The 25,924-nt window shown below is 44.0% G+C and overlaps 1 protein-coding gene across 1 annotated transcript; it reads left to right on the top strand.

The window, feature by feature from the left end:
* The first annotated feature begins 3,404 nt into the window (after positions 1 to 3,404).
* On the top strand, positions 3,405 to 21,742 carry TMEM272 (transmembrane protein 272). Its single transcript, XM_062576586.1, has 4 exons — positions 3,405 to 3,462; positions 11,342 to 11,401; positions 17,353 to 17,435; positions 21,380 to 21,742. The coding sequence occupies exons 1-4, from the start codon at positions 3,405 to 3,407 to the stop codon at positions 21,740 to 21,742; spliced, it is 564 nt and encodes a 187-aa protein (XP_062432570.1).
* Positions 21,743 to 25,924: the final 4,182 nt, after the last annotated feature.

The following is a 25,924-nucleotide window of genomic DNA, read 5'->3' as shown; positions in this document are numbered from 1 at the left end:
GCTGAGGGAGCTGGCAGATGTTGTTGCCAGGTCGCTCTCCATCATCTTTGAAAGGTCCTGGAGAAATGGAGAGGTGCCTGAGGACTGGAAGAAAGCCAGTGTCACTCCAATCTTCAAATAGGGTAAGAAGGAGGACCCAGGCAACTATAGGCCGATCAGCCTCACCTCCATCCTTGGAAAGGTGATGGAACAGCTCATTTTGGATGTCATCTCCAGGCATGTGGAAGATAAGAAGGTGATCAGGAGTAGTCAGCATGGATTCACCAAGGGGAAATCCTGCTTAACCAATCTGATAGCCTTCTGGGATGGAATGACTGGCTGGGTAGATGAGGGCAGAGCAGTGGACGTTGTGTACCTTGACTTCAGCAAGGCTTTTGACACTGTCTCCCATAACATCCTCCTAGACAAGCTCAGGAAGTGTGGGTTAGACGAGTGGAAAGTGAGGCAGATTGAGAACTGGCAGAAAGGCAGAGCTCAGAGGGTTGTCATCTGTGGCGTGGAGTCCAGTTGGAGGCCTGTGACTAGTGGCGTCCCCCAGGGCTCAGTATTGGCTCCCATCCTGTTCAACTTCTTCATCAGTGACCTGGATGAGGGGACAGAGTGCCTCCTCAGCAAGTTTGCTGATGATCCCAAGCTGGGAGGAGTGGCTGACACACCAGAGGGCTGTGCTGCCATTCAGAGAGACCTGGACAGGCTGGAGAGTTGGGCGGAGAGGAACCTCCTGAGGTTCAACAAGGGCAAGTGCAGAGTCCTGCACCTAGGGAAAAATAACCCTAGGCACCAGTAGAAGGTGGGGTCTGACCTTGTGGAGAGCAGCTCTTCAGAGAAGGACCTGGGAGTGCTGGTGGATGACAAGTTGACCATGAGCCAGCAAGGTGCCCCTGTGGCCAAGAAGGCCAATGGTCTCCTGGGGTGCATTAGGAAGCATGTTGCCAGCAGGTGGAGGGAGGTGATCCTGCTCCTCTCCTCAGCCCTGGGGAGGCCTCATCTCGAGTACTGTGTCCAGTTCTGGGCTCCCCAGCACAAGAGAGACATGGAGCTCCCGGAGAGAGTCCAGCGTAGGGCTACAAAGATGATCAGAGGGCTGGAGCACCTGCCCTATGAGGAACGGCTGCAAGAGCTGGGCCATGTTTAGCCTGGGGAAGAGAGGACTGAGGGGGGATCTTATCAATGTGTGTAAGTACCTGAAGGGAGGGTGTCAAGGGGACGGGGACAAACTCTTTTCAGTTGTCTTGTGTGACAGGACAAGAGGCAATGGGTAGAAATCGAAGCACAGGAAGTTCCGCCTGACCGTGAGCAGGAATTTCTTCACTGTGCAAGTGACAGAACACTGGCACAGGTTGCCTAGAGAGGTTGTGGAGTCTCCTTCTCTGGAGATCTTCAAGGCCCACCTGGATGCAACCCTGTTTACCATGCTCTAGGTGACCCTGCTGAGCAGGGGTGTTGGATTAGATGACCTCCAGAGGTCCCTTCCAACCTTACTGATCTATGATTCTATGAAATAAACTGTAATGTTCAGGGGCAAGGGGTGAACCTCATCCCATTCCCTACGGCAGCAGAGGGTCCCAGGCTGCCAGAACTCGGTGGGACCTTTGCTTGTCAGAGAAGGAAAATTCTCAAGAGGCAACTGGCTGAGAGCGCATCTGCAGCATGCTCTGCTGTGGCCAGGAGGTCTTGGAGAGGCTGTGCAGGGGGTCTGCAGCCACTAGTCTGGCCTTAACTTACTTTAATGTTTATCTGGGGCCTCATGGCCCCTAGAAGGGTCTGGACCAGGTTGGACTCTGTGTTGCAGGATGAGAAATCTTATGGTACTGGTTTCATCTCAGCTTGGAAGAGAATGAGGCTACTTTTAAAATACCGCTTCGTAAGCGTTAGGAAATTCAGACAGGGATAATTTGAAGCACTTGCAGAAATACAACTCCCCCTGTCCCTGCTTTGTCCATATATCCCACCTTCTCATTCCCTTTGTCATTATTTGGGCCAGCCTGAAATAAAAAGCTCTTTGGTGGGATGCTAGCAGAGCTATCACATCAGATATAGGTATAGACATTGAAATACCCACATCCTTGCTTCAGCAGCTGAGCAGACATGACTGGCAGCAACATAACAGCATAATGGGGTGTATTTGGCCTTACTCACCTTTATCCTAGGAGACTCTGTGTCCTGTGGACCATGGGGAGAAGAGAGATGATTTGGGATGACTGTATTTCTTTAACCATAGCCATGCGTGTCCCTTCATGATCAATATTTCTTCTGCACCTCAGAGTATCCTCAGTCTTATCTTCCCCCACTTATCACCAGGTCAGTTTTGGTGACAGAGTCTGTGGTGATCCTGGCCAGAGGCTGAGGCTCAGAGAAGGGCGAGGGCTTTTTCTACCTTTCATCTGCACTGGAGGACATTTAACTGGCTGATGCTGTCCTGCATTCAGGCTTGGGATGCCTAGTTGCTTGCTCATCCCTCACCCAACCTCATAAAAATTCTTCTTTACAAAGAGCTACTTTCTAATCCAGATACTTTTTAATGAAAGGCACCTTGTTCTTGGCTCCATGTGGTTTTCTTCAGAGTACTTATTTTATGTTCCTCTTCAGAATTCTTCTCAATTTTAAATTTGTTTTTTCCCCACCCTTCTTCCTTTTTCTTTACCTAATTCACTTTTATTCATTAAATAATCTCTTCAGAGGTTTCACTGTGTTTTCTCATAGCAATTAAATACTCTTTGTGCTGCTCTAATCCCAATCAAAATTAAAATGGATCCCTTTATAGTTCTCAGAGACACAGAATTATTAATTCTCCTCCAGCCTCCCTATGATCCTGAAGATCTTGCATTATTCAATCCATCTTTTCACTGGGGCCACGTATTAAGAATTGGCTTCATTCAGCAGGCAAGTACAAAGCTGCTGGAAGATAACACTCACTTCTCTCCTGAGCAGGAATGGGACTCTAGTCATTTGGCCACCACTTAATAGTAACTTTTGGATGTGGACACTTCTACTGTACCTCCTCTATTTACTGAGAAATCCTGCACTGTGCAAACTATATGTGAAGAGTGTGGCAAAAAGCGATGGGTCAGATGAGGCGTGCTGGGGAAAATAGTTTTAGGTTGCTGCAAACTCTTCTGGGGTGACACGTGTCAAACCAAACAGGGTTGTGAAGGGAGAGAGTTGATGGCACAAGAGGCACAAGAGGAGGCTCCAGTTCCCAGCTGTCATTTGACTCAGATATGTTGCCCTCTACCAGGCATCTGGATTTGTGGCTGCTTTGGGTCTTTGGGGTAGTAAAAGTCTGCATAAGTGTGTGGAATGACTTTAGGACAAGATATTTAGTTAATTAAACACACTGATTATTATTTTCACAACCATATTCATTTCTGCATCCCTACAGACACTCCAAAAGGTGCTTCACCATGACCGCTGGCCTGGAGAAAGCTTGTCACCGGTGCATATCTAAAATTGCCAGCAATGGTAAGGCAGTTCTGGGAGTAATCTCCCTCTGTATTTAAACAGTACTACAGCTAAGGCAGTTATACAAAGAAATTAGGATGATACTAGATCCATCTGAAGCTTTCACTGAGGTTTCCTTTACTTCCATCCTTTTTGAGGTGTTTTCTCTTCCAGAAAATTTTAGAGAAAAACTGCTAGAGTGCACAATAATAACTGTGTCTCAAAAGTACCTGCCTGCTGTGGTATTTTGAATATTGCATACTAGTGCAAAATTTCAAACCGATATAAACACCATGAAGTACTTAAAAATAACTGCAATAGAAAACCTAAGAAATACAATGTTTTTGTCTCCTGTTTCATTTCAAGTGGTTTCAAGTCCAGCATAAATATGAACTGGAAAAAACACCTAGTAAAATGCACTGCAGACAATCTGGGAATGAACTTCCCTATGAGCCATTCCCATAAAATAAAATTACAGCCAGCCTGAGTGAACTCTCTGAGAAAACGGTCCAGCGCGGCATAGTGCCAAGGCAAGCCTCTCTCAGGCTGTGGGCTCTCTGGGGCAGGGTCTTCCCTCTTCCATTTGCCCAGCGCCTGGCACAGCTGTGACCAGAGGTGTGAGCGGCTAAAAGAGCAGGCATCACATTTCGCATGACAGCCTCGACTGAAGGCTTTATAAGCAACTAGTTCATCTTAATCAAGGTAAAGGATAGAGGTTGGGTGTAAAGAGCTGACTACTCCTTGGCAACAGGCAAGTTCCTGCCCCCCGAGGAGCAGCTCTGCAGGAAGTAGATTTGTCCTGGGGCTGCACGAGCCCAGGAGAAATACGCCTCAGAGGTGGGGGATTTCATAAGACCAGGAATACAACGTAGTTGGCAGGGAGTTAAAATCCAAAGTTTTTAATGCAATATACTCCCTCCAACAGTATCTCTCTTTTTCCTTTTTCTTTCTTCCATTTCTTTCTTTCTTTTTCTTTTTTTTTCTTTCTTTTTTTTTTTTTTTGTTCTGAGCACCAAGTGCCTTTTGCTTTTACTTTTAGGCAGTAACAATTTCTAAATCTACTCAAAAATGAGGAGAAGAAAATTCCTTAACATACTTGACTACTCACCATAATTGATACTTCACCCACACAAATTATTGTCAGTCTACAGCTGTTACCTTGAGGTCTTTTACATTAATGCTTTTGGTTTCACTTGAAAGACTCTCAAAGTTCAGCATGAAGTTTTATTAATGATTAAGCCACTTAAGTCCTTGCTGCCTAACACAGGAACTTGGACTCCTTCAGATAGATAAAACCACTGCATACCCCCCCTCTGCAGAAATTGTGCCTCCCAAATGCATTTTAATATGACTGATCCCAGAATGGCGAAACTTCAACAAAGCAGTTTTGATTGGTCTGTCTAGTTTTTGAGGAGGAGCATACAAGGGTCTAACAGGACCTTTTAGCATTGCTCCAGGGATGAGGAGGTGGCTACTGCCTAGCTACTCTTGCTGCTCTGTTGCAGGAGTCAACAGGGGCCTCCACTGGCTCCTGTCCTCCCACTGTGGGGACAAACACCCTCCAGCATAGATGACTCGGAAGTGGATTCAAAATGTTCTCAGACTACTGAGGTCTGACCCCAAAGGAGAGAGCTGCCAGCTTCCCCAGGTAATCTGGCATGAGTAGGGTCCATAAAGACATTTCCGGACCCCATCTGGTTCTTACACTATCCCAGGGGAAAAGAGTGGCTGGGAACTGCACCAGCTTCCCTCTCCCCCACCTTGATGGTCACTTGGAGAGCAGGGAAGAGATGAGGTGTGCGCAGAGCCCGTGACTGCTCTCCATGCTCTGAGGAGTCCTGCAGAGCAGGACTGGGCTTGGGGCTGCCCTCCAGCCTGTGGAGGGAGCATGTGCTCCAGTTCCAGTTACAAGCAAGATGTCATCCTTCCCTACTGGTATTGTACTGCCACCGTGACTTTAATGATGCCTGAGAATGTAAATGATCTTTCTGAAACGTTTTAGATGAATGGGATTAGTTCTAATCTCATCTATATTCTCTTACCATTCCAGGAAACCCACTATCTTTAGGTTTTCTTTATATTTAAGTTCAAAACCAGCTCACCTTTGCTATGGATCAGTTAGCGCATCCAGAACTGATTTTCTGATCATTAAAATGCAAGCCTTTACGAAGTGCATGGACACATAATTTCTTATCATACCTACTGATATTTAAAGGACTTTGAAGAGTCAATGTACCTGTGCAACATCACTTTTCTTCTTCTTTTTCTTTTTTCTTTCTTTCTTTCTTTTTTTCTTTCTTTTTTTTTTTTTGGTACAACAATTTAAGTTGAAAACATGAGGGAAGTCTTTAATTAATTGCTCAAAAAAGAATGAAGGCTAATTCTCTACCCTGGGTCTATTGTAAAGCGAACGGGTAGTTCTTTATGTAATCGTTCTTTATATAATGCCTAAAAACTTGTTTAAAAGGTACCTCTGGAAATGAATCGCAAGGGGACAAATCCAGACTACCTAAACCATGGCACACAATTTAGACAAGCCACTGTGCGTTATTGCCTTACCCTCAAAGTACCTATAATCTGCACACATCTGCCCCATCAGTTTGAAGGTTCCCAGAGTACAGGCACTTCTTTAGTCAGAAGCGTTTCTGATGAAAGCGGCACCCCTGGTGCCGGTGCTGGAACCAGACACTTAAAATTTTAGGAGCTGTGAAGTTAGCATAGGTCGCCTGGGTATCAAAGAGCTATTTCACAAGAAAAGCAACCTTTCTGAATGCAACAGCAATGGCACACAGTAAGCAGCTGGAGCTTTTGAGGCTGGATTTGGCCTGCAAGCCATTTTAATCACAGTCTTTCTGTGGCTTTGCACTGGGACAAGAGAGCTGCATGGGGATGGCTGTTCCTCACCTTTAACCACCATCTGCCAACTACCTACACTGAGCAAGGGATTCAGTTACCTCGGGGATGGGATTCCTGCCATTTGTCTAAACAGACTATCACATTAATATATACCTTACAGCCTTTCCGCTCATGGCCAGTACAATCTCTGCTTTTACTGAAGTTCACCTCCTTTCTCATTTCTCTACCTTTTCGTCACAGTCCTTCCTTAGAGCTCAGACCTAGCTGTTATTTTCTCTTATTTGGCCAGCCAAGCTGAACAGATTTAATTCTCTTCTTTCAAAGTTATTCATCAAGTCTTTTCTGTGTTCCTTCGTGGAAACCCATCTGATATAGTGACACTTTCCTGTCACTCAAATGCCCAGAAGAGCACGTAACCTTGCTGCAACGGGCTCCCTAGCGAAATCCACTGAGTCTTGCTCCTCCAGCCCACCCACGCACACCGCATCCTTCCTCTTCTCCAAGTCCTTGTCAATTCTGTGGAAGATTCCTTCAAATACTGTGAAGGAATAAATTGTGGATGAAAATACCAGCTACACACTCCTGTCTGCTACACTGCTAGTTTCCATGCTGCTATACAGCACATTGTGGCACTGCTTTCTATGCCAGTGCTTCCCACACGGAGACTTTCAGCGCCCTCAAAGTGCTTAAAGCACTTCCAAAATGAGCAATCAGCCTCCCCAAAGAGTCCTCGCTATGCACATTGAGGTCCAGATTAGCAATAGATTCTGTTTTTTAATTCCTGTTTTAGCTCCTCTGTGCATTCTGTGATTTCAAGGGATCCTGATGGAAACAGGTTCACTGCCAAATGCATCTGCCTCCAGGAACGATCGCTTCCTGGCCCCCAGGCCAAGTGACCCAAATTTGCTTCTGATCCCCGCTGCCGAGAGCTAGCCCCCTTCAGAGCAAAGTCCCCACAAGGCATTAGAAGGGAGCACTGTAAATTTACCCCTGAATTTTGCTCAAGTTGCCTGTGCAGATAAACCCTGGGGCAACTGTGGTATTTGTCTGGAAGCTGGCAGCATCTCATCAGAGAAGTCCTTCTCCTTTTTTGCCAGACATAGACTCATGGCAAAAGCTGGGTAGTCTAAAGGACAAACAGCATTTGGGAGTGATGGCTAATGTACACAGCACTTCATTTATTACTGTATTTATTACAGTATCCTCCTGAGTAGGTTGCACTACAATCATATTAGCACGCTATCTAAGAACAGTGGGTAGCTGAAGATTTACACTCATAAATCACCTCTGAAAATCCTACAAGAACTTAAACTGATGTGAAACTTCCAAGCACCTGGAAAAATCCAAGCAGCAAAATGAAGCCTAGAAGTTTCAGATCGGCACACATCATCGATGTTTACTTTAAAGATAAAGCAAAGTTTCCTGCTTTTCAGCCTACAGTTCTCACAGGATTTTCAGAGGTGTCACATTCAATACCACCTGCAGATCTGCCCCGCACACCGGAGAGCTAACCCACCATGTGCCCCAAGGCCAGGCACCTAACTGGGGACAGCCCACAGTGATGCAGCAGGGGGAAGAGAGGAGAGCTGCGGTGCTGGGGCATGGCTGGCGAAAGCCGAAGCGCTCAGGCGTCAGAGCAGAAGGAAGAGAGACCATGACATACAGCCGGAATGTCAACAGCGATTTCAAGTTCATTTATTATCGCATAGTGGAAGAGCATGGGGAGACTCTGGCAGGAGTTTGAAAACTCAGCTAAATGCCAAATTTATGTCAGCTAAGTATCCTGCTGAGCAGGAGACACAGACTCTGCACCCTCAGGTCTGATTTCCTTGCCCACAGATTTCAGGGAAATTGCAAGATGCAAAGGTGATTCCTTCCCTCCTTCCCTAATGTGATCCCAGACTTGAGCTCTTCCCCTGGCCTTTTCAGCCAGGGCCTGTTCATTAATGCCTCCCAAAGCATGACTTTACCTGTGCCAGATGCAGAAGAGCAGGGAACAGCTGTCCCGCCGCATGCTGCCCTGCAGGCATGTACCAGGGCAGAGGGCTTTCCTCGCCCCCACTTGCCAGCCCACGTGTCTTAACACCAGCTTCTTCTGAGCCATGTCTGGAAAATTTTCCCTCACCTAGCTTGTTTTTACAAATTACCAGTCTTTTCTTGTCAACTTTTTCTAGGAATAGGTCCAAGGGCATGGCCCACGAGGTGATACCACTGACTCAAAAATATCACAAGCTGCATGCATGAAACTGCAGAGATCCCACCTTCCCCCCCGCAGAGTTGTGCCGTCCTTGCTGCCTTGCGGCAAGTAACATTTTCTTGAGCAATTTGTCTTCAGACCAGAACGGGGCAGCAAAACCCAGACAAATCCAGGCAGAATGTGTGTATCCTGACAGGGCAATATTTCAGTGAAAACCCCACACGTTTGGGGGGAAAACAGCGTTTAGTGCTGCTCGCTGCATTCAGAGTGACTGCCGAGCTCTGCCAGTCGGGTAGCCGATTGTTGAGAGTCTCACTTTGTTAAACACAAACCTGGAAGCCTTCCCAGACTACGCATCTGCCCCTCCAATTCGAGCCCTAAGAGGCTGAGGCTGAATGGGGAGATAATGAGTAAATACATTCCCAGCGACTGCTTTGGGGAAGAGAATTAATGAGCCATTATCTTTTCCTCTTGAGCTGTGAGTTGCAAGCTACCTCCCATTGCTCCCCTCCAAAATCAAGCTATAGGATAGACGCTAGAGAAATGCGAACCCGGACACCTGTGTGCCAGATGCGCCGTTGCACACATCCCTGTGCTCTGCTGAGCCTTTCACAGCATCCTTCCCCAGGGAGCACAGGCACTAGTCACTGCACAGTTAAGAAATGACATAATTTTTCCTGCTGCCAGGCTCCTTGTTCCTTGCTCATGCAGCACAAGCAGAAACTGGGGAAGGATATGAAACCTCAGGCAGAGGGGTGACCTCCGCTCTGCGAGTCACGCCGTGACATCCGTGATGATCTGACAGTCCTGATGGTAGCACCAGCCTGCTGGTGTCGCTCCTGCGACTGCATTCATTTGAGTAACAGATAAACGAGTTACCCAGGCAATTGGGCACTATTTGAAGGCAACGTTCTCAGTGTGTTTAGAAGTGAACTCAACTATAATGATGTTGGTTCAGAAGGTGTGAAACTAATACTCCAGATAATCTAACAGCAAGAGTGCCTAGCACAAAATATGACATTGGTGAAAAGGGAAATCTTGGGCAGAATTTGTCTGATGAGAGGCTCTCGGTGTTTGAAAGAGTTCAGTCAAGAGTAGGATACTACTGAAACAGAGGAAGTATTTCTATACTGTGCAACATTCAAGAAATGGGAGAGACTGAGCAAAAACGGGTGTGTGAGACAGGCTGGCAGAGAGAGGAGAGGTTCACCTAAAGGAATAGAAGTGCTTTCTTTGGTGCAAAATATTACCAGTTTCTACCAATTCATAGCTGTATTAAACACGCTACTTTTGAGAAAATGTTTCTCAAGCGCTGAAGTATGAGATCCTTGTTCTCCACTGAGACAACACAAGCAGTACATGTGCGTGTGTGTGGGGGGGAATGGTGTGTTCCCAGGAAAAGTGACTGCGGATCAGAAAACCTGCTGGGTCTACCCTGACTTTTGATGATGTACCTGTGCCCTCTGCCTCAGTCTCTCCTTCTGTAAAATGGAGATAATGAGGTCTGCTTTACTCTGGAAGCCCCTCTGACGGCTCCAGCTCGGCAGCGCTGTGCAGTTACCCTGAGCGGCAATGTAGACAGCCAAGGGGCTGGCAGTGCACCCACTCCTGCCCGGAGTGAGGAAGGCATGTGTCTCACAGCGGGTGCGATTCGGTGGCACCAAGGGTGCAGGGCTACTTGGAACTGCATCACATTGTTTGCTCGGGGAAGGACTGGTTCTAAGCCATCACTGAATGCTTACTCCGAGGTTCAAATTTCTTTCATAAACCCCCAAGGGGATAGCCCACTCTTTCTCTTTTCCATACCCTTTTCAGTTCCTCTGCAATCTCTCTCTGCCTCCACTTACTGCCACTTTGTCTCCTTGGGTATCTACTTATAGACTTCATTTTCAGAAGTGCTCTGCAGGGATGCTAAGGACCAAATTTCCTCATTATGTTTTAACCTCATTTTGCCAGGCAGTGTTTCACTTTAACATTGCCAAATGATCATGACTAGACACAGAGGTGACAGCTCTTGTGAAGAAGACAGACCCTTCACACTGCTCTTGATGCTTTCGTTTCTCGCTTTCTGCAAAGACAAGCATTCAGCCCCGGCAGCATCGGCATGTGCTGGGAAAGCCTCAGGGCTCAGAGACACCAGCAGCTCTCTGGGGAGTAATTAAGCATCTCAGATCAGATCATCCATGGGAACAGTGTATGAGCACCCCAAGACCATCAGTCCATGCAGCTTAAGCAGATCTATCCCTGTGACAAGTCCCACTCCTCGCAGCAGGGCTAACGCCTGGGTCGTCATGGGCTGAGCTGGCTCAGGAAGCCAGGCCAGCCAAAAACTATTCTTGTCTGCAATAAATATAGTTTATTTAGCTGTCAATGAAAACTGAGTGGAATGATACTAAAGCTGCTGTTTGCTTCGCAAACAGTTATGTCTTATCAGTTGCCATGGATCAGCTCGTGCAAAGTTATTTGCTACTGCAAGGTAACCTGTTGGTGTCTCTGCTACTGATACAGGCTGAGGCAGCAAGTACTGAGTACTTGCCTTTGCAGTAAGACAGCTAGGAATAGTAGCAACAAAAGCAGTTTGTGTCTCTCATCTCATTATTACTGGTATAAAGATCAAAAATGTATCAATTGAAAATAGAAGCTTGAGTTTTGGGGGAATGATAAGCCCCTTGCCGGGTCTGGTCGTCTTGAACGCTGCACAGTAAGCACAAAGTTGTGAGCTCACCCCATTGCTTGCTGCATAGCTATATGCATAAACAGCGTCTGCAAAACATTGCTTTGAACTTCTGTTCTTTAAACTTCAACCAGCCACAGTAATGCTGTCTTTTGTTATTGTTGTTTTGACAGTATGCTTTATATTTGGGCTCCTTGCTTTCCTGGCCTTACCGTTGTCCATGGCTTTTACAGGTAAGTTGACTATTAAAGAAATGTAAAATTATGAGCTTTGTGGCACTGTGTGGCAGGTTAATGCAACTTCTGAGAGGGACAAGCTGGAATCTGATTTATAGCAACTAGTATTCCTGCCATAGAGGTGCTCATGTAACTGCATTAAGTATTTTGAGGTAATCATTAAAGTCTTTTGGAGACTCTCTGTCACAGGGTAATACAAGCATCTGTTAACTCCTATTGGTGAGCCCAGGTGGGTTAAATTTCCAGTACCAGTGATTCATATAAAGAGCACAATCAGCCTAATAGCATAAATATCACCTGTCATCATATTTAGCCCTTTAAAACTGTGTATTAGTATTTTAGCTTCAGACACAGAATCACAGTACATACCACGCAGCAGGGAGGAAGCAGTTCTTGAATCTAAGCCTCTTTGTCTTAAATACTTCACTTACTACTGTGTCACCTCAGTTCAGGTCAAGACACAGGATGTTTGGAGGCCTTAATGATATATTTTCATATCCAACAACACTAAAATTTCTTTAAATTTAATCATCAGTCTGAATTTTCTGGTTTTGCATCACTTATTTTTGCAGCATTTGAAACATTTCCCCCCTTTTCTTTCTTTTAATGATGAAGTTGCTGATATGTTCTGAGCCCTAAGCCTGCTTTAACTCACTTTTTTTTACTGGAGTATTGACTTTGACACAATTGCTGCTTAGACTACTGACACCTGGCAAAGTGCTGTGGGTGTTTTGGTTCCCTCTGTGGGAGGAAGCTCTGAATCTGGTAGATGAGGGGATTTCCTTAATCTCGATCTCCTCTGTATTAACCACACTGCAAAAATCCTAGAAGCACAGGGCTAGGAGGCAAGAAGAGATCATTGAGTCTGCTATTTCTCTAACTTTTTGAAAGTGTGACTTGTTTTTTGGCTCATCTGTCTCTGCATGGCCTCCTAAAGGCTAGATTTGTGAGTAGCATTTCAAGAGCAAATATTAAGAAAGGAAAAGTACATACTATCAGCTGCATAATTGTATACATTTTTAAAATGTATAAGACTTATTTTCTTTCTTAGGCATCAACTTTTATTTATTGTAAATACATATCTTTTTTTTAAAAAAAAGACTTTTTTCTAACACTTTGCGGCTTCCTTTGGGCTTTTCATATCCTCTCTGAGGCTGCAATCCACAATTTGAGAAATATTGCTAGAGATGCCAGCCAATATCCACTTTCAGATAGGATTTGCCTGCTCAAGGCATCTCTGATAGAGGTCTGACTAGTCCTTACTCAAGGAAATTCCATAGCTTCCCAAGGAGCCTATTTCAGCATTTTATGGCTCTCACAGACAAAAAATTTTTCCCTGTATCCAACCTAAATCTTCCCTATGGCCAATTAAACAGATTACAACCTGTCCTACATGCCATGGTCACAAAGACTGGTCACTGTCCTACTCACAACAACCTTTGAAGTACTTGAAGGCTGTTATTATCCCCCACCCAATCTTCTCTTTTCTGGATATTTCAAAAACCCAGTTCTTTCAACCTGACCTCACAGGTCATTACTTCTCTAGCTTTTTTGCATTTTTGCTTCTCTCCTCTGGCCTCTGGTCAATGTAACTATTTTTTCCCCTCAAAAAATGTGACAGAACACAATATGCCAGCTGAGACTTCAGGAATGAGTAGTACACAATAATTAGCTCCCCTGTTCAACATGCAGGATTCCTGTAAACACACCTCATAACGAAATATGCTCTTTCTGCACCAGCTCATTGGCTCTAATTTAGTTTATGGTGCATTGTAAGTCCAGATGCTTTTTGGCAGTGCTGCTCCCTATCAGACCTTTCTCATTTTTTATTTACAGTTTTATTTTCTCTCTTACATGCGGTGCTTGACTTTATCTCATAGGTTGTGGGTAGCTTTTTCCAGTTTTCAGGTCAAGAACCTTTGCCATCATTACAGACTGGTGTCCTTGAGAATTTGTTCACCTTCTCTGTCACTATTAATGAAAGATGGTGCGAATTAACTCTATGGACATGCAGATGCTGTGGGCAAGATGCAACCCACCTGGTTTTGGACTGTGGACATCTGTAACTGTACCCCTGTGTTTCCCTTGAAGCCAGCGAAGAGAAACAGGCACTTCTGACTGCACAAACCATACCCTCTCTTAGGTGTCTGCATCAGGATGAGATGACTTTTAAGGGCATCCGTACAACTAGCCTAGCTGTAGGTATTTATATTTGATCAGATCCTTACAAAACATGTTCAGCTAAAGATTGGTGCTGCTTCCTTTATCTGGACCCTTTCGAGTACCAGAGATGACTGTGGTAGGACTCTGATTAGGGAGTCCTAGTTAGGAATTAGGGAGCTCTAATTAGGGATTAAAGAGCAATTAGGAAGTAGGGAGATGGGCTGAACTGTTACATATCAACACTTAGGCTCTTATGCTTATCCATGACTTAAAATTGCTATTTATCCCATAAGAGGATTTCAGTTTTAGCTTTTTGCCGGGCTGAATACGCCTGAGCTAAGAAATAGGGGTAGGAAGGTATCATTTACACTGTGGTATAGCTTGCATGCAAGTTGACTCTAGCCTTCTGGAAAAGAATCCAGGGCTGGAATCTGATCAGTTATAAATATCATTTCTTAGGACTATTTCATAATATCTTTAAGGTCAGTGAGAAGTGGAAAGCGTATGATAAGATATTAACCTGGAGCTCTGGGTATCTCTTGCATCAGATATAGAGCCCTTATTTCGCAATTTACTAAAATTAAGAGATAATGTCACTGTAATATAGCGTTGTCGGAGGATGTTGGCTTCCTGCAGCTACTTACCTGCAAAGGCATTTTTAGGAAAATTAAATGTCAAAGCAAAATGCAGATATTTATTATTGAAATGATGCCCTTCGATATTTAATAACATTCTGATACAATGATCTCTGAGAATGACTTACTGACATGCCTCCAGTCATTTTGCCCTTTGCTTTCTCCAGAGGGCAACTGTAAGATATTTGTAAATTTTAACAGATAATTATAATAATATTAGTTAAAACTCAGAGCTGAATAACTGGTAATAATGCACTAACATTATATAGTCTTAAAATTTTGTGTAAAAGTCAGGATACATGAAGAGGACCTAGCAAATTTTCCAAGCTCGAGACATGTTACACCCTTTAAGCCACAGATTGTTTAACAGCTTTCTAATTTTTACTGGTAGAGATGATACATTTTTTCACCAAACATTCCAAAAATAGTGATGGAAGGACCACCTAGCTTTTTTTAAAGATTGTTTTTATTTTCCTCAAGAACGAAGGACTGCTCCAAGTAACACATTCCTGCATGTTGTCCAGACCACCTTTATGCACACTGAGCTCCTTGGTTAGCTAAATCACATTTAAAAGCTTATGACATCTTTTTCTTAATAACCAGTCTAAATTTTCCCCTGTTCAGCTTTAACACAGTACTACTCCTCATACTCATACCTACACCAAATTAAATAATTCCTCATCTCTCAAGTTCTCCCAGTAGTTGGCTGCAGAGTATTCTCATATTCAGCATATTAGCTGCTTCAAGAGAGCATTGCAAACTCTGACTAGAAGCAAAGCTTTGATCTCTCATGCTCCATCTAGTCCTACCATTAACAGTCAAAAGAAAACACGTCTGCTGCTCATGGGAGACAAGTGCTGGCACCGATGCACTCGCACTAGTTTTGGTGTTCCCAAATGAATCACGCCCACACTGTCCATGAATTGGTCAGTACCTCATGCATGCACCTAGATTTCACTGTCACAGGTGTCAGTGCCCATCAGTCAACTGTAGGTCCATATCTCTTACTCATCCACAATGCTGTATTTTTGTATTTTTTCAATTATTACAGCATTATCTCATTTCACCACATTTTTTACCATCATACCCACCTGAAACATTCTCTCCCAAACTACTAAATACCACTATTTGTCACTCAAATCCTTGCCAGGACTGATGGCTGTCATGCTAGATATCTCAAGTGACTCTATAATAGACTTGTTTGGGAATATCAGCTCCATGAAAAATTTGGCACATTTTCTTGAGTTCTGTCTCAAGTCAAAACCTCATTAATACACTGGAAATAGCAATCACCTAAGTTCCTAAACTGAAATATACTCCCTGAGATGCCCAGCCAGCTGCTTTTGTGGCAGGTGGTTACGGGGCCAGGACTCTGGAAACCCTGGCAGCTGCTTTCTGAAAGTGATTTAATTCTTGCCGATTTCCCTGCAACCCACTCTGTAAAGCTGGGAGTCTGGGCAGATCCCAGAATGTCCTCAGCTTTCGGTTGTGGCAAAATGGATAAAAACTACAGGCTAGAGGTAGGGTACAAGAATGCACAGAGTCCAAATCCATCCAAGTCCAGTCCTTTTCAGTTGTGGGAAGGCTGGCAATAGATATTTAGTATGAAAGTGTTCAGTGGACTCCATAGCCCTTGCACATAGCAGACCACAAAACACTTCCTTGCATCCTATGACTAACAAAATTTATATAAGGAATCAAAAATTCACAACACCCATATTACACTATGCAACGAACACAGGAGATTTTCAGGGCCTCAGCAACATTCTGGGCCAGTTATAACAGTGAATTCGGTAGGCAATATGTCAAGGGGAAGAGGATGACACCTGCAAAAGAAGGCAAAGAAACCCACTGATACATCTTTTCTGAGCCCAAGCCACTTGTTCGGTTATAATCCTGAACATGGGGGCAAGAACAGTATGTTGCTTTCAGCATCTTATGCCTAGATAACCCCAGTGCTGCAGAGGAAAGTCAAAAAAACTCCTAAAAAACAAATAATACATCAAGAAGAAAAAAATATAAAATTCTTTCTGGCCTCTGCAAGTGATCAGCAGAAGGCCTGAAACATGGGATCAATAACAGTAAAATTCTAATGCAACAAACAGTTTAAAATTTACTAAAGATGCCAACGGGTAGGACACTTAGGCAGGGGATTCATCTCAGCTAACTTTAGACATTTACTGCTGGCTGTCTAGATTCCCTGTACAGTCATAGAGAGAAAGAGGCACTTTCAGGGCACAGTTCATCCGACCTATTTTAAATGTCTATCTTAGGATGAGATGAATTGGATTTTAGAAGTGTCTTTCTCCCTATTGACTATAAAGAGAGTCTAGGAAACTAGTTCAGATGTGGATGCCTGCATTGCAGACATCTAATTTTGGACAGATGAGTTTCACTGCCACGGACCTGTATCACAAGCTTCAGTGTCTAATGCCAGCATCATCCCTACACTGCCATAAAATCCTTTCCCTAAACTTACTTAGCTTTCCCTTTCTAGTAGCAAATCTTGCAGTAGATTTGAGGGTTGCCAAGATCCCTGGCTCCATAACCACCAGTGCTTTAAGCCTCCAGCAACCCAAACATCCTGGAAATTTGAGCTTCTCTGGTTCCCTATTAGCTGCCTGGGAAGCTGAAGCGGTTCCAGGAGCTCCCACGAGCTCTGGCTCCCAAGTTTCAAGGCATTTGATTCAGGAACTTGCCACACTCACAGGAGCTAATGAGCAGAAGAGGCCTGGGAGAAGCTTTTCAGAATTCTTCATTTATAGGAATAGTTTTGATTTTCAATGGAATTTTCTATTTCTGATGAAAATTATGCTTCCTCCAGATATTCCTGACCAGCTAAATTCATCATTCACTTTACAAAAATACAAGAGTAGAAGCCAATGTACCTCTGTAGACGGCTCAGATGAGTAATGCGGTAACCCTGTTGTGATCCTTCGTGCTCTTTCTTCCTTCTCCTGCTGTATGTTTGTTCCTGATCCTCACTCCTGTAATGTCAAATGCAAACCTCATTCAATTCAGCCCCCATTGGATACAAGGCTTGGGTATAAGAACTGCACTTCACTTACAGCATCTTTACTTTTCACAGTACAGCATGTTGCACTATGTGATCACTTGAGATAATAAACAGTATTAATTTTTGCTGTTCAGGAATGAAGTTTTTGGAAGACTGCCCAGTTCAGCCACTAATCCCATTATATCTGTTGGTGGGCGGTGTGATTGGCAGCTTAAAGGTAATGTGCCTTCTATGTGTGAAAAAAAATTGTGTGATTAGAATTTGACATACCGGAGTTATGACATAATGATGGCTCCAGAAAGCTGTGTGCATGCAGCACTGAAGACAGCTATCTGGACTGAACGGTGTTTGTTCCAGCACTGAAAGCACATATCAATCAAGCGAGGCCCCAATGAGTTTTATTCAGTGTTTTCCCACACATTGCGGTGTGACTTTCTCCTAGATCACAGCATCTGTGTTACCATCCCAATGGATGTAAATGACTATAAAACATGGAGGCCCATGTTTCCTCAAGCAGTCCTCCAAGCCTGTCAGACCTTTTCCTTTCATTTTCAGATACACAGGCTGAACAAGGTGTGAAGTTATTCTCCTAGCTTTGGGAATACTATAAAATTACAGGTGTTTGTACATCATCTTGTTCCAGAGTAAATATATTCTGCTTCATAGCAGGGCTCATTAATCTAAACACAGCATTTTCTAATCACAGCTACCTGTCTTTCAGGAGACTATGCTCACTTATATCTCCATCGAGCCAGAGTCTGGCTGACAAGCAGAGACATCCCCATACCCCTGTGGCAGCCTGGGCCCTATAAAGCTACAATGGGGTTGTCTCTGGGCAAACAGCTCACAGCTGACAGGCACTTTTCTGACCATGCTGGCTGGCTGCTCTTGAGCATGGATAGGTTTGTCCTAGACTGCAGCCAGTGCTGGCTGAAGCCTTCTCAGCAGTGTCAAGCAAAACTCCTTTTGCTGTCTCAAAGATGTTCCTGTCAAAGGAAAGAAAAGGGGTAGAGCTAAAGAAAGAACCTCAGAAAGCCACCACTGGAGGAATGAAGCACTAAGGACAGTAACTGCTGCTGCCAGAGGGAGTGTCTATACTGCTACCATCTGCTGTCCCACAGAGCTAACTGGGACAGGAGCAACCCAGCCTGCAGGGTGGACATGAAGGGCCAACGCCTAATGCTCCAGGGCAGGGAGCCTGTCCCTCCACTGAGAACCCATCAGTCTCTTACTTGACAGCAGTATTCTCGCATGTTGTGGCTGGTAGACACTGTAGACAGGAGTTAGCTATGTTCCCCTTTAAGAATGTTTTTAGCCTCCTTCCTTTACCAGGATTGAAAAAAGGGGGAAAGAAGAGTATTCTGCAAGCTTATACATTCCTTCCAGCTTTACACAGTGGTAACCAGATCACAGTACTGGGAAATTAATCTTCCCCCTTGAGGGCATTAGGGCAGTAAATAAGTAAGTGGAGGAAAAAAAGAAAGGGCTTAATCTTTTCATAAGGAATATGCAATGCTACACTTTATACTGGCAAGTGCTTATAAATACTTAGCTATTTGATCATACCAATGGACTTTTCTACATAGTCAAAAGTTCATTTAGGAGTAGTTTAGGAAAAATTAAATCAGAACTGAAAGAACAGTTTCATGCTAATGAATTGAAGCCCACATCAAAAATGTTGACCATGTATTAGCTATTGGTGATTTAAAGTCAGGTTTTTTTGTCTTAAATTAGATGGTAAGCAGATCAGTTAATATTCCTACTGAAATCAAATAATGATTTGAATGTGGCATCAGTGAAAGCAGATATTTTGCAGTCTAGCAATACTTTCAGTCAGGAGAATTTGGTTTACCTAACTCCTATGCCATCTCATGAGGTATGATCTTTTAGCTAAACTCCAACAGTCTGGGGTCTACCCTCTGTTATACTCATGAGCCTGCACTGACTTCAGTATTAGCTTATGGAAACTGTGACTAAGCAGTATATTTGGCTAACTTGAACTCCTGGAGTTAAAAGGTCAGAGAGTGTGTATGAGGTAAGACTTGGAAGAACATTGTCCTTCCATGGAGTTCATTTAGTCATTTTGGCTCCGATCTGGATGGATCTGTAGCTTACTCATCTGTTTCTTTAATATCTTGATCCTTTTAAAAGGTGCTAGTAACATATATATGCCTACCAAGGCCACTGAACCATTCTACAGAGTCTGGAGAGACCTGGTGAATTAATGTCATGCTGCTCCATTAGTGTATATTCCGCAGTTACTAACAACGTGACAGATGGACAGAATTTGCTTTAATCACAACTTGCCAAGACAATGTACATAAGAATCAAATACACCTTCCATTAATTGCCTAGATGCGCTCAAGATCCACAAATCCCCCGGGAGTGTTCACAGACTTCCTCATAACCATGCTCATCTGCCCATTAACCCCATTCCCTTTGCTGAGTGTGATGGTGTTTGAGTGTAGGAAGCTGCCTATGTGCGGGGCTCACCTCAAAGCTAATAAGATATATACTTCAGTTCAAGCCACAGGCCCTCATGTGGAAACCTCAGACCCACTGGCCAGGTGGGTTTACCCTTTCTATCTGTCCGGAGCCTAACACATAGACAAGAAAAAATCACCTGAGAAGAGGAACATGCTCTCTGATCTGAACAAACCAACCAGTCTAAGCACTCAGGCATGATGTGCAGGTACAAGCAGAAACCCCCTTCCCTGCCCATGTTGGACATAAATCTGTTTCTCATAAACCTATGCAAGTGTGCCAACCTCTGGGCTAGGAAAACAGTTGGCTTTGCCAATAAATATTTAAACATTTATCCACAGTTGAACAGCTGGAGCAGGGAAGAGCAAGATAATCTTATTCCCAGGATGCCCTGGATCCTGGCACTCAGGAAAGCACTCTCTCCACTGACTAGTGGAGATGGAAGAGAATATAATCAGGAGTGCTCTTCTTTCTCATTTCATGCAGAAAACTCAGCACAGAGTATCACTCCAGGAAAAAGAACACAGTTGAGAATCCCTACTCAGACAGTATGTCTTTCCCCATAGCTGCTAATAAATTTAGACCCTTTACCTTTCCCTTTGAATTTAATTCCTGGTTGGCCAAGGCAGCTCCTTGCTCAGCTGGTTTCTTAAAGTCCCTTTCCCAAGGACACAGCTACCTCCAGGGAGCCTTGCATGGGAACTTGAGTACCTAAAAAGGAACTGAGGTTTCCACAAGGCAGAAGGACAGCTAGAGATTTGGGATTATGATACCTAGAGCCTTGAGGACAAGGCCACCATGTTTCGGGGTTAGCAAGGTAACACAAGATGCACAGTGTTTGGTCCATAGGTACTCCTGTTTCCTTCAACAGAGACCATGACATGAAAAAGACAAGAAGAAATAGCTCCATTTTTGTTATCAGACCTCCTGTAAACAGTTTTCCTAAATCTGCAAGAATTAAGAGATTCATTTAGGACACAGAAATTTGCAAGCTTTACACTGTTGTCATCCTACTTACATATCTTGTATTGGCAAAATGAAACTAGAAATTTTTCAAGTGTTGCTGATGAGTCCCACTGCATTTCACCAGACCTTCCCAACCTCATGGTATTCTGCCTATTTCTCTCCTGGTGCTGACTGAAGGTAGGGATGGAGCAACCTGAGAAAATGATGCTTAACAAAAGAAAATTTGTCAGAATCATTCCAAGTATGTGAAGAAATTTCTTTGGGGCTTAGACGGAAGTCTAGGCACTTCATAATTTTATACAAACTCATTCACCTACGTAGCAATAGAAGATAGAGCTAGGAAAACAAATCACTTTCCACAAGCAGAAAAACTCTACTGAAGTCATTCAGAAGTTCCTCTAATCTGTCTATAAAAGTTTCTAGTGCAGGAGCTACTATCATCTCCCTACATAATCTGTTCTCACATCTTCCCATCTTTATTGTTGGCAAGTTTTTCCCAATGTTTGGTCTAAATCTCACTGGTTAATAAATTGTAGGGAAAAAAGCCTTCTTTTCTAGCATGATCTGCCTTATTCATTGCTCCTCAGCTTTCTCTTACATGATTTCCCCACACACTATTTTAATTTGATCCCAAAGTTGGCAGAGGCCAGATGGTGTTCAGTCTTTCCACAGCTAATCTATTAATTTCCTTTTCTTCTTCAATGCCTCCAGGTGACTCTCCTGCTGTACGACTCCACCAGGATGAGGCAGCTGCTTTCCAAGTCTGTAGTGATTGATGACGATGATGATGATGAATATCCCTGGAGGCAGAATGCTCACAAGTACTACATCCACCTGACCCTCAGCATCTTCCTCTTTCTGTGGTTCATTCTTGGGAACTACTGGGTGTTTTCTGTGTATCTGCCAAATTTCATCCCACCTTTCCATCAGCCTCAGGATTACTGTGATAAAACCCTGTACATTTTTGCTGTTGGTGTTCTCATCATTAGCCATACTGTTCTCTTTCTCCTTTTCTTTTGTAGTTGCTGCATATATTGTTTTTCCAGGCAAAGATATTCTTCTGAGGAAGACTAAATGCTACAGAAATAAAGCCCTAGATATTTGGAAAAGAGTGTACAAGAAGAAAAGGCAATAACTTGTATATATGTATAATAGCTGCCAACTGCAGGAGAAATTGTAGAATTCCATACCATCTGGACATAGCTAATCTGGAATACAGTACAGTCATGTAAAATTGCTGCTAGGGATGCCAGGGTGCACTCTTTCAAACTTTTACATTCCTTTTGTAAATGTTGGATGTTCCATTTCGAGTGTCAAATTCTGCAATAAGCTCCTGCGGATGACAAACTCTTCTAAAACCAGGTCTCCTTACATAATTTCAGCATGGTACACCTTTTCCTATAAGAGTAGCCATGCTGTCCTCTTCCCTGGGATCTGAACACCTCCATGGCCTTGCTGAGTTATGTCACTGGCCATGCATTACAGATGAGAAAGCTGAGACAGGAAGAGATAAGGGATTGTATTCAGACTACCTTGCATGGTGCATGGACTTCAACAGTTATGTACATGCTCACCAGAGAGCTATTTACACCAGGGTTAGACCAGTCAGTAAGCAGCTGTAATAGCAATATAGGCATGTATAAAAAGCAACCTGAATATGGCCCCAAGGTCTCTCTTGAACTTTGAGCAGGAAGCATCTGTGTTCATCTCTGGTGCTAAAACAGATAGTCTGAATATATCCATCAGAAACTGAGCCAAGGCCACACTGTAAATCCTTGGCAGAAGCAGAAACCGGGCAAAGAGCTTCAACATTCCCCAGCCTGGGCTAACTCCTCTTCCTCCATTTTTGTACAACAATCATTTGTCAGTGCCACACTAACACAAATATGGTTGTCAAGTCATTGTGATTAAGTTTATAGAAAAATTGACGATGTTGCTATTTTAAATATAACACATGATAATGACACATGGGGGGGATGTGAACATTTCAGATGGACATGTTTACTACAGCATTTCTCTGGTTGTGGTGTGAGTGTAGATTTGATTTGTTCACACATTGGTGCTGCACATATGGAAGTCTATACTTAATGGACAGAGGTAATGAAAGCACCTATTAAGTCAGCAGCAGTGTCAGCTTTAAAAGCACGAGCATGCACAGAAACAATTGTTTTGTGGCATGTAATGGAATTAGTCTCTAACCAGTCCTGGCAGATTGTTATTTATGTGATGATGAATGCAGTGTAAAGTGCTCTTTCTGCTTTCGCTCTTACGCAGTTCTGTTAAGATGGTAAAAGTGGAGGGGGTCCCCACCACACAAGCATGAAGGCAGCCCCAAATAAGGAAACTAAGTGTGTGTTCTGGGTATATTTTAAGTTAAATACTACACAAATAAAACCTTAATTCAGAGAAACCTAACAGAGTTACAGGATGCCTGTGGAAGGGTGAGATCTCTAAAATAATCTCAACAATATGGTGTAGCCAAATCGGATCTGCTCAGCCTTTCACCTTGGCTGAACAATGTAATGCCTGTGAGAATCAGCTGTCCTCAGCCATAAACATTTGCCTCAGCAGATATTGTATACATAATTAATGGTGCATTTAGTGCATACTGATTTTAATTCAAGCTCCAGCTTTAAGAATTATTATAAAAGGGTATCTGGTAACTCCAGAAGACTAATGTTAGAGTTCTCTAAGATGAGTGGGAAAATCTGATGAGAGCGGAGCATCACAGTGTAACATTCCCAGCTCTGCAGTGGCCACTCAAGGGAGTCATGATCAGTTTGCCTGGACTCAGAAATCCAAGCAATGGGAATATTCCTAACACTGCTAGCTGAGTTAGGCTATGCATGGTTGGAGTAGGGAGATATGACCACGGCAGTCTTTTCTTTTATGCACATGCAGCAGATAGTGTCTGGAAGAAATCATAGGCTGTGTTTTTCCAAGAGCTGCTCCAGTGCACACTCTCCACTGCCTCTCTGATGGTGCTGCACACTCATGAAACATAACTGTTGTCAATGGTGGAACACTAGAATTGCTCCTTCTCACCCCAGATACTTCACTGGCTCAGTACCTGAGCTCTTGGTTTCAAATGCAGGCAGATCTTCGGTGTGCAGTTCTGAACTGATCTGATTTTACCTTCAGTGGGGAGCATCTCTGATTCATTAAGATGCCAAAGTGTTTAAGAAATTGTGCATCAGCAGGAATAGCTCCATCCATTATTTGAATAAAACAAAGCAGCTGTTTAACATTACACAGGTTCTTTACCCAAAAGCTTGGAGCAGGGATGAAAAAGAAAAATTCAGTTGATACGGCAAAAGAAATTTAACAATAAATTGGCTAAATATACTCCACATGTAGGACTCCAGTACAAATTTCCTTGTTCTTGCAAAACACTGCTGGGATCTTTCTTGATCACCAGCAATTGATCAATTCTGACTTGATCACTCCTGATCAAGTCAAAATTGATTATCATGTTTGTGCACATCTAGTGACCTTGCAGCAAGTGTCTGTGCATGCACTCCTATCTGAGCAAATACAAGGTGATTTTAGTTCAGCCCACAACAGAAGAGGCTTAAGCTAAGTTACATTACCTTGCAATTTCTTGCCTGTACAAGGATAGTTATAGAAGCTCAGCAAATGTGTGGTGATTTACGAAACTACAGTGACACAACTGTGAGCCTGAGGCCTATGTCTCATTCAAGGGAGACAAAGACTGATTCTCTACAATCTACCATGGAGGCTTAATTCTTTAGGTATGAGAACCTGGTACATCCATGGACATCCTGGGAAAATGTTGCCAATTCACAATGCTAGTGTTCAGCACTTGGTTGGCACAAATGCAAAGATATTAAGATGCAGAGATATTAAGGGTATTTGTGAAATACTTTTAAGTTCTGCAGAAGAAATTGTCAAGACTAGGGGAGGAAAAATCTAGATTGACAGTGTTTACCTTTACTTAGGTACATTAATAAAACATAACACATGCTGTTGTGAACATCAGCACCTCCAAAACTGTTGGAGCCATCAATTCTTTATCCAGAGAGATTAAAGTATGCCTCCTGCATTTTTTTCAGCAGGCTGGAATCATGCAGGTGTGGGGCAGAGACACCTGGGTTTGAGCACACAAAATCATAGAATCATAGAATGGCTGAGGTTGGAAGGGACCTCTGGAGATCATCTAGTCCAACCTCCCTGCTCAAAAAGTGTCACCTAGAGCATGTTAGACAGGGTTGCATCTGGGTGGGCCTTGAAGATCTCCAGAGAAGGAGACTCCACAACCTCTCTAGGCAACCTGTGCCAGTGTTTCTTCATTCTCACTGGGAAAAATTCCCCCTCACGGTCAGGCGGAACTTCCTGTGCTTCAATTTCTGCCCATTGCCTCTTCTCCTGTCACATGGGACAACTGAAAAGAGTTTAGTCTCATCCCCTTGACACCCTCCCTTCAGGTACTTACACACATTGATAAGATCCCCCCTCAGGCTTCTCTTCCCCAGGCTGAAGAGGCCCAACTATCGCAGCCGTTCCTCATAGGGCAGGTGCTCCAGCCCTCTGATCATCTTCGTAGCCCTACGCTGGACTCTCTCCAGTAGCTCCATGTCTCTCTTGTGCTGGGGAGCCCAGAACTGGACACAGAACTCGAGATGAGGCCTCCCCAGGGCTGAGGAGAGGAGCAGGATCACCTCCCTCCACCTGCTGGCAACACTCTTCCTAATGCACCCCAGGAGACCATTGGCCTTCTTGGCCACAAGGCCACATTGCTGGCTCATGGTCAACTTGTCATCCACCAGCACTCCCAGGTCCTTCTCTGAAGAGCTGCTCTCCACAAGGTCAGCCCCCACCTTCTACTGGTGCCTAGGGTTATTTTTCCCTAGGTGCAGGACTCTGCACTTGCCCTTGTCGAACCTCAGGAGGTTCCTCTCCACCCAACTCTCCAGCCTGTCCAGGTCTCTCTGAATGGCAGCACAGCTCTCAGGTGTATCAGCCACTCCTCCCAGCTTGGGATCATCAGCAAACTTGCTGAGGAGGCACTCTGTCCCCTCATCCAGGTCATTGATGAAAAAGTTGAACAGGATGGGAGCCAATACTGAGCCCTGGGGGACGCCACTAGTCACAGGCCTCCAACTGGACTCCACGCCACAGATGACAACCCTCTGAGCTCTGCCTTTCTGCCAGTTCTCAATCCACCTCACTGTCCACTCATCTAACCCATACTTCCTGAGCTTCTCTAGGAGGATACTATGGGAGACAGTGTCAAAA

Source organism: Rhea pennata, chromosome 1 (assembly GCF_028389875.1).
Source record: "Rhea pennata isolate bPtePen1 chromosome 1, bPtePen1.pri, whole genome shotgun sequence".
NCBI classification, from domain to species: domain Eukaryota; kingdom Metazoa; phylum Chordata; class Aves; order Rheiformes; family Rheidae; genus Rhea; species Rhea pennata.
Note: the sequence above shows the minus strand (reverse complement) of the source record. Positions and strands in the feature narration are given on the sequence as shown.

Coding starts and splice junctions, on each gene's coding strand:
- TMEM272 (XM_062576586.1), top strand. CDS start 3,405: ATGACCGCTGGCCTGGAGAAAGCTTGTCACCGGTGCATATCTAAAATT. Junction 3,463..11,341: donor ATCTAAAATTGCCAGCAATG/GTAAGGCAGTTC, acceptor TTGTTTTGACAG/TATGCTTTATATTTGGGCTC. Junction 17,436..21,379: donor GTGTGATTGGCAGCTTAAAG/GTAATGTGCCTT, acceptor CAATGCCTCCAG/GTGACTCTCCTGCTGTACGA.